This window comes from Rhodamnia argentea, chromosome 7 (genome assembly GCF_020921035.1).
Source record: "Rhodamnia argentea isolate NSW1041297 chromosome 7, ASM2092103v1, whole genome shotgun sequence".
In the NCBI taxonomy this organism is placed as follows: domain Eukaryota; kingdom Viridiplantae; phylum Streptophyta; class Magnoliopsida; order Myrtales; family Myrtaceae; genus Rhodamnia; species Rhodamnia argentea.
The window spans coordinates 2,882,006-2,891,107 of record NC_063156.1 but is presented as its reverse complement, the minus strand read 5'-3'; the positions used below and the strand labels follow the sequence as shown (position 1 = coordinate 2,891,107).

Genomic DNA, 9,102 nt, shown 5'->3' with positions numbered 1-9,102 from the left:
GAACGAGGCATTTTGCTTCCATCTTATTGTAACTTGTATATTCGAAAGGAGGAGGGTGAAGACCAATACGAAACTGACTTTGGGACTACTGTTCTGGAGTTGAGCCGCTATCATGTTGCTATGGTGGAACAGGTTTCACGGCATGGAGCGTATGGTGCTACTGTGGATGTGAAAGCACAATGGCATTATCATGTTGTGGTGTTTCAGTATTCCCCTTCATTTTGCAAATTCACATTACTCGATGAGTTGAATTTTTGGTGGGTCTTGGCAAAGTCATGCATTTCTTTCGTGTCAAGCGGAGGCCAGTGATGATCTTCTTATAGTCTTGCCTACATTGCCTGACTATATGTGTGATTATGTCATTGACTTTTCTGAGGCCTCTTGGCTAAGGTATATATTTTGGTTTGATGGCTTAAGAAACAATGAGCCACAGCTTGGTTTAAATCCATTTCTTTTTTCTTTATAAAGTTGCTAAAATCTTTTTCTTTTGTAGCATGGAATTCTCTTTCTAGGTCGGCTTGGTTCGTGTTCTTTGGTGTCCTATCTTGATATGGAAAATCCAGTTTTGTTTGATTTCTTTTTCGTGTTACTGGAGGCCCGTGATGATCTTCTTGTGGTCTTGCCTACATTGCCTGACTATATGTATGATTATGTTATTGACTTTTCTGAGGCTCTCTATATTTTGTTTGATTGCTTGACAAATTAGGAGCAACAGCTTGGTTTAAATTATATTATTCCTAGACAACGACTTTGTTGCTTGTATTTTCAACCCCTTTTGTGACCATAGAGCAACAATGTCCTCCTTAAGTCCTTAAGTTAACCCCACTTTTCTCTTTTCTGTTTATTTGACTCTTCTGTCGTTCTTGCCCTTCGTAAAGCTTGATTTGGGATGGCTTAAGTATAGTTTTTGAAGTATAGTTACTCTAGAGATGGCCAGGCTGACTTCACAAATATAAATTTCATTAAATTGATATCAAAGTTCTTTCTTGGACTGTCACTCTGCTGTAGAATCTTGCATGACTCCTTAGTTGCTTTGAGCTTTCTCTGATTGTGGTTATATATTATCAAAATGGTTTTCGTCTCCAGTCTATTTATTTACTCTTTTGGAGCTTGTGGATTGCTTTGTGATGATGGCTTGGGCACTGCCTGTGATGCATTTGGATACAGTACGTGAATCCAGCAAAGATTGCATGGGTTCCGGAATTGTGAGTGCAGAATGCAGAAAAAGATACAAGAATGATGCAACTGGATGAGCCCTACAGAGATTGAATTCTGGGGTTGTGAGAAGCTTGGGAATCAAATGCATTGTTGGCTTCAACTGATACTTTTCCAATGGAATGCCTTATGGGCATGTGAGGTCTGGCCAGGGGGATGGACTTTGCATATTCTTGATTTCAGACATCTATAAGTTTGGGGGTTCAGCATACTTCTCTAAATTTGGTGTCACTCTTAACCATCTTTGCGTAGATTTCTTTGCAGACATCATGTGGTCCATCCACTGTTTTAACTTCTCAGATGTCCTCTCGGGGAAGTCTCTTGCTGTTGCAGAAATGGGTAGAAACTTTTACACATTATCACTTTGATTTTGTTCCATGTTAATAAGAACTAAGTGATGGGAATAAGCAATCAGCTGGTCACAGTTTTTGATCCTCAGTTATGACATTTTTTCTTTAAACTGGTATCCAGAAATTATGATGCTTGACTTGATTGGAACTCGCGCAAAAAATGAATGCCCTCAAGGAAACAAATTTTATCTTGAAACACGAGATGAGATAGACGTTAACGTTCGAACTCATTAGTTGTTGGCCCGGAGCAAATTAAGAAAAACGAGAAACCGAGGTCCTCAAAATCATTAGGCAAAGACGCTAACCGCCTTTATCCGCTTTATATGAACTCACTCCTATCCAAGACAAGCACAAACCTGGAATTGCATTTGCCCCCTCAACTATGTCCCAATGGCGCTCTTAGTATTAGCAATAGCCTTCTCATCGTCTGTGAGTTCTGCGAGGACGTTAGCCTCGCCTGATATGTCTGCGGGCCAGAGCGGCGGAACTGGGAGCCCAACAGGTGCCACTGGCTTAGGCCACGGCCGTGACTGTGACTACAAGCCTGGGGACTAGCCACTCGCCTACTGGATTAGGCAAGGGTTTCGGGTATGGTTTTGGCTTGTGCACGGGATCATGATCTGGGTTTGGGTATGGTTTGGAGGGGGGCGGTGGTGCTCGCTCGCAGCGGAGGCTATGGGTTTGGAAGCGGCTCTGGCAAATCTGGTTGTGCTGGAGCAGGCGGCGGCCTTCTACGGAAGATACCGAGTCGCTTGTGTTCGGGATCATGTTTTCAGCATGAGATACAGGCCACCGAGAGAAAAGAGGGAGGGAGCTGGGCCTGCATGCGCTGGCCGGCTCTCGCAGGAGAAGAAGGTGCTTGGAAGCAAAGTTGACCAAGTTGAGCAGTCAAGTATCAGAGAGTACTGCGAAGAAAGATTTACTCTTAGCAAATAATCAGGTATGGTGATAGCTTACTCTGGTTATTAATTGGGATCCTGCCGCTAGTTATTATTTATGAATTGTTGCTTTGAAAATGGTGGATATCACAACTAGGTATCACAAAAACTTCAAGAAGAGCTAAAAGCATATGCTGAGCTTGAAGTGGAAGAAAGCATGAAGGGAGCGGTAAATGAAAAGGCATTGTTGGAGCAGAGAACATCTAAACTACAGAGAGATTTTGCTGATGAGGTGACATCTGCTACGATCAATCTTAGCTCAACCACTCTGATTCTTTCTCCTTGGAAGATGTCTTGAATCGTTCTTGCAAATGTAGAGGGAAATTCTCCAGAGAAGCTTTGAACAAGAAAAGGGGATCCTTGAAGTCCGAACTCGAGGTAGCTCTTTCAGATAGAAACAGAGAGCTGGCTGCCTCACAGAATAATCTAAAGGAAGCCGAGGAATTGAGGGAGATGACAGAGGTAAGTAATATTCACCTGAGATTGCGTTTGGTCGTCGGGATTTCCGGTCAGAATATGATTGGATATAATAAGATAAGAAATTTAGGGATTTGGTTATATCCTATCCACTGTTTGGTGAGCTGAGGATTTAAAGTCGGATATTCTCTTATCCTATCCTATCCCGCATTTGGTAGAAACCGTATATCAATATAAATGACATATATACCCCTACGTGATGCTCATGAAATATTCCGATCTTATTACTATAAAAATAACGTTCTCATACACAAAAAAAACCTTGAAAATATACACATTTTATTAGATTTTCAATCCTCTTTGCAAAAAATAAAAAAAATAAAAAAATAAAATGAAAATAGAAACAAATGAGACAAGAAAATTGTTATCATTCTAAAAGTTAGCTTTTATATGACGGATAAGAGAAATCCTATCCGACCTTATCCTACCCTCTCCCCTCGAATTTTTTTATCCGGGTTATATCCCCTCTATATCCGACATTATACTATCCGGGACATCTACCAAACACGGGATATGATAAAACATATTTTATCTAGAATTTTATACGGACGACCAAACGCAGCCTGTTTACATTAAGTACTATTTTTGCCCAAGCCTTTTTCATGTCGTCTCTTTCTGGTGTAGCTTTATTAAAAATGATGCCATATCTTCCAGGGTATTAATATAAAGAATGAGCTGAAAAAAGAGATTTATCATTAACAACGATACCCTATCTTCTAGGATATTAATAAAAAGAATGAGTAGGCAGCTGCACACTTGAAAAATGATCTCATTCTTTGAAAAATGAATATCTGAATTTTTTTTTCGGAAATGTCATATTTTGGTGTGAAAATAAAAAACATATTATGCTGTTTCTTAAAAGTAAAGACAATGGAAAAGGGAATGAATGGGGTGAGAGAGGCTCGAACTCTCGACCTCAGGATAACTCTTGAGCTATGAGACCTACGCGCTAGCCAACTGCGCCACCACCCCGGACGTTGGTTTAGGACAGCGTTTTTATTTCTCCATTCTTATAGCTTGTGTCCCAGTCACACTCTCTCTCTCTCTCTCTCTCTGTCTTGCCTTCAAAGCAATGAGCTCGCGTCTGACTGTTCACTCTTTTCCCTCATCGAGTTGGCAATGACACGCAAACTGAGGAACGACGTTCTCCTCTCGCTTCTCTTCCTCACCACTTCCCTCCACGCCACCCGCTGCGCCACCACCCGCCACCGTTACGATCAAGCTTACGCCGACGAACTCCTCGGCTCCGCTAAGCGAGACCAGCCGTGGCTCACGTCCATCCGGCGGCGAATCCATGAGTACCCGGAGCTCCGGTTCGAGGAGCACAACACCAGCTCGCTCGTCCGAGCCGAGCTCGATCGGCTCGGCATCCCCTACTCTTACCCCTTCGCCGGCACCGGCGTCGTCGCCGTCGTGGGGTCCGGGTCATCACCTGTCGTCGCTCTCCGGGCCGACATGGACGCCTTGCCTTTGCAGGTAAAAAAAATGCAATGCCTCGCTGTTGACCTGACCAAATCGATCCATCGATCGTGGCTTTCGAAAATTGGATAGGTGGAAGGGCTGTACTTGGTTCTTCTGACCATCGAGAAATATGCTTTGATATACTACTGTCTTATTCACTACGGTATCAGAGCTCTGGTCAATTGCCTAAAAGCTAAAATCTCGATAGCTTGGTTTGTGCTCTGTCCCTTATTCTTGTTCTTGTGGTGGTCCCATGCTTGGTTGTCTATTTGAGGTACCTTTGTCTGTGGTCTGTGTATCCCGTGAATGAGACATTTGAAAGGATGTTAAGGAATACGTATGGTGAGAAACTATATGGGTGCCCGCATATTGAATATAGGCAAGTGTTGGTGAGTTCATGAGATTATGTTTGTGTTGGTTCTTTCTAATTTTTACGTTTTCGTTGTGCTGCTTTTGTGTATCTATGGATTTGCTTAAAGGGTTGGTCGATTGGGCGGGTGTAGGAACTTGTCGAGTGGGAGCATAAGAGCAGAATTGATGGCAAAATGCATGCTTGCGGACATGACGCCCATACGACCATGCTTCTTGGTGCTGCAAAATTACTGAATGAACGGAAAGATAAACTTAAGGTCAGTGTTTTCTTGCCATTAATCAAATGACAGTTTTTCACGACGTCTCGGTAGAGTTGGAGAGAGTCTGTGACGGTTGTGTGCTACTGAATTATGTGGCATATACTGGCATTACTTGTTGTCGTTTTTCCTACTTTGCCATTTAGATAATAGAAGTAAGAGAACTCATTTACTTCTTATTACTTTCTATGTGTCCCTTCCACTGTGTAACCAAACCTTAATTTTTATAATTTGAGGCCTAAATATTGGGTAAGATTTCTGTTCGGCGAGCCAGCAACAGGGTACTTGGCTATATGCTCAGAGCACTAGACTTCTTTAAATTGACAACTTACTTAAAGGCTGGAGGACCATCTTGAGATTGCCATCCTTCAAATTACTGTCAGCTAGTTTGCAGTTGAAATTATTGAAATTGTCGATTGGACCTACGAGACTCTCACGAGTTACAAGTGTTAGGCTAAGAGCTGGTATAGCACTGGCTTAGATCTGGTGAACCAATTGCCTCATACTCGAACAACTAGGCTAGCTAGGACTCCTTTTTCCAGATTCAGCTCATCTCCATCTGCTGTCTTGGTGGGTTTAGTCTTATGGACAGGAAGTAAAATTCTTAATTATGCAAAATTTTCATCACAATTACTTGATCTATAACTATAAGGATGTTCCCAGCAGCCAGATTTTGCTATGGACAGTGATTGCATTACAATTACTCTCTTTTTGATGATGATGCAAAGAAATTTGAATTCTCTACCTTGGTCAGGGGACCGTAAGACTTATTTTCCAGCCTGCTGAAGAGGCAGGAGCTGGTGCTTCCCACATGATCAAAGAAGGCGCACTGGGTGATGCCGAAGCAATATTTGCAATGCATAATGATTATACAACGCCTACAGGAAGCATAACTTCACTTGCTGGCCCGAACTTAGCTGCTGTTTGCACGTTCAAAGCTAAAATAGAAGGAAAAGGTGGCCATGCTGCAGCGCCTCATAATAGTGTGGATCCGGTACTCGCTGCTTCATTCGCCATCTTGGCACTTCAACAGCTTGTCTCAAGAGAAGCTGATCCGCTCCTCAGTGAAGTATGTATCTTTGGGACTCTGCGTAAGATTTTGGCTTACTCCATTGCACACTGCATCATGATACCGTAGAGACATGATGCAATGTGTACTAGCTAGTCCACTCATCATTCCACATCTATTTGGCCCCACAGGAAGCTTTACAGACATGAACTTTGTGTACTAGCTACATTTTCAATACATTTTCGTCCGTAAAAACACTCTGCAAATATGACTAGTAAGTTATAGCTCATGCATTAACTTCATTCGTAGAGCACCTTTCAGTCGGCAACTTTATTTTACATAGTCACCCATCCTGTAACTCTGGGTTCATGGACACATGGCATTTCATCTGAGGCAGCCATCGAGCTACTATTTCTGTGGCTCGGTATGCCATTCTTGGTCAAAGTATGTATCAGGGGACTTGATGCAATTATTCTTTTTTCTGAAGGTGCTCTCTGTAACCTATGTTAGAGGTGGGAGTGGATTGAATATAATTCCTCCAATTGTCGAATTCGGTGGCACACTCAGGAGTTTAACCACAGAAGGCCTGCAACGACTCCAGACAAGATTGATTGAGGTATTCCTCATAAATTTTTACCATCTCAACTTTCATTATTTCTAGATGCAAGGGCAGTTCTTTGTCCGAACACTCTTTACCCAAATTGCATCGCTCAGGAGATGCAACCAGAAACCTCTCAATTTCTCATCTCCTTCATTCTTTTTTTAAGTGCTTATGGTGAACGCATAACCTCACAACAAAACCTCCAACTCCAAGAATAGCATTGCTATGTAAATAAGTGCACAAAGCTAGCTGATTCATGCCGAAATTATTAGGCAGTCCCTCCTTTAAGAAAGAACTTTTGCAGGTCATTGAAGGTCAGGCGGCTGTACACAGATGTAAAGCCTATATTGACCTGAAAGAGGATGAATATCCCGCTTATCCAGCTGTTGTGAACGACGAAGCTCTAACACTGCACGTCGAGAGAGTTGGGAGGCTTCTGTTGGGTCCCGAAAATGTCAGGGTGGGCAAGAAGGTCATGGCAGGCGAAGATTTCGCCTTCTATCAAGAACAGATTCCTGGCTTCATGCTTGGCATCGGGATTGGAAACGAGGATGTGGGATCGGTTCATTCCCCGCATTCCCCTTATTTTTTCCTTGATGAGGATGTGCTCCCGATAGGAGCAGCAGTACATGCCGCTTTGGCAGAAGTATATTTGTCTGAGCACCAGCATTCATCTGTACAGTAAACAAATTTAGTGAATGACGTGAGTAGGCAAAGATGGGAGTTTCCCTTACTGTACTTGTAGCCCCCTAATCCTGTAATGTACTTAAAAATAATGTGTCAGACAGAATATCATGTGGTAATTTTTGTTCTGTTATCGATTCGGAAACTTGCCATTGATGTCGTCTTTCGATGGTATCGCCTGCATTCAATGAAAGGATCGATACGCTGTCGATCCTCTCGTAAGGTGCCTTGCCCACGATTGACAAGTTAGTCCTGCTGTAGACTATTACTCGGAAAGAAACATTCAACGCAGGAAATCCTCATTCCTCATGGGCTAGGCTGATGTCCTGAATTTGCGTGGTCCTGCATTTGGCACCTGAGCGTGTGTGCTCCCTTCCTAGTTGTAGTTTTTGGAACCTTAATTTTAGCAAACCGATCCTCAAACAAACTAACTACACCTACCAGCCACTTGCATATTTGCCCAATAACTTCAATGGCGATTTGGTACTTGGAGGAGGGTTGTCTAAAAGTAGTTCGACTCTAATTGCCTCCTGCTTCCACTTTTATGTCTTAAGTGGCTAAGCAACCATCTAGATTCCACTAACCGCCCATGCCAAGTCAAAGAGGTGAATATGCACCCTCCTTAATTAGAATGTCTTGAATTTAATTAAGAAAAAAGAGAGGTTGGAAAAGTTATAATTAAGTAAAAGGGAGGATTCATCAATGGAGGGTCGATCAACCTTTTTTCTGTGGTTGTTCTTTGAAGACTTTTGCATCAGATCAGCTGGAAGATTTCCAAAGGTTGCAGTGACTCAAGATCTGAAGATTGAGCAAAGCTAGGTTGGAGTGTTTGATTGGCGTCCCATGCTGAGTGATTTACACGTGCTTTTGTCTTTTGACATTGGTAAGTTGGCCTTCTCTTTCCTGAACTGGTTTCACATGTCCATTTCTTTGCTCCTGCAATTTTTTCTTTGTTTTTTTTCCTTATCTTCATGTGAGGGAAAGTATAAGAAAAATAAGATTGGATTACGTCACAGATTAGCAAAGTAAGTATGGCGAATTGTTATTGAATGCATAAATACGTCCACTTAATCAAACGCCCATTTTGAATCTACCATGTTATCTTATCAGTTGAATTTGTCGAATCGAGTTCGGTTCGATTTAACCGAAGGAGATGTGCACCCAAATCAAGATCAATCTATTTCGTGGGTTAATGCAGGTGGGTAAGGTGGTGAAAAAATCGATTCAGATAGAGAAAGTAGGTGAGACTAACAAAGCTATGGCTTTCGGATGACCTAAAAGCGCAGGCGAAGAAAGAACTGAAAAGGGAAAAGAAGGGGAAGAAAAATGTGTACTTAATGGACATAAGTTTGATTTGTTAAGGAACCACGTGGTATCAACTTTCAATGCCCAGTCATTTACACGCCAGACTTTCTTGGATTTTCCCAACCTCCACGTTTCAACGTACAATCCCAACTCAAGTAACCAAACGACAAAGCTTTATGCATTTGATGATGACATTTTAATTTCTTAATAATAATAATAATAATAATAATAATAACCACAAAATCATAGGCTAAGAAGTTGTAATTTCTCATTTTCCTCAAATCCACGTCTAATCAAATCCTGGGCCCTTTTAAAAACTCAAGGGGCAGACATCCACAAACGGTACGACATCTTTTGGCCATAAGACAAACCATACCATACATTGAAGTCACCCAAAGAGCAATCAAATTATTCATTTCTAATATTAGCTGGC

The 9,102-nt window shown here is 42.0% G+C and overlaps 1 protein-coding gene and 2 non-coding genes across 3 annotated transcripts; 2 read left to right on the top strand and 1 right to left on the bottom strand.

Annotated features, from left to right (window-relative positions):
- Positions 1 to 297: 297 nt before the first annotated feature.
- Positions 298 to 382, top strand: LOC115726835. Its single transcript, XR_004013609.1, has one exon. It is a non-coding gene; the product is annotated as a small nucleolar RNA SNORD34 (small nucleolar RNA).
- A 3,485-nt stretch (positions 383 to 3,867) lies between these two features.
- TRNAM-CAU lies at positions 3,868 to 3,952 on the bottom strand. Its single transcript is given in 2 exon segments — positions 3,868 to 3,903; positions 3,915 to 3,952. It is a non-coding gene; the product is annotated as a tRNA-Met (tRNA).
- Positions 3,953 to 4,008: 56 nt separating this feature from the next.
- Positions 4,009 to 7,411, top strand: LOC115726823 (IAA-amino acid hydrolase ILR1-like 5). Its single transcript, XM_030656886.2, has 5 exons — positions 4,009 to 4,456; positions 4,945 to 5,070; positions 5,825 to 6,139; positions 6,567 to 6,695; positions 6,985 to 7,411. Exons 1-5 carry the CDS (start codon positions 4,100 to 4,102, stop codon positions 7,363 to 7,365), a joined length of 1,308 nt encoding a protein of 435 aa, XP_030512746.1. The 5' UTR covers positions 4,009 to 4,099; the 3' UTR covers positions 7,366 to 7,411.
- The last annotated feature ends 1,691 nt before the right edge of the window (positions 7,412 to 9,102 follow it).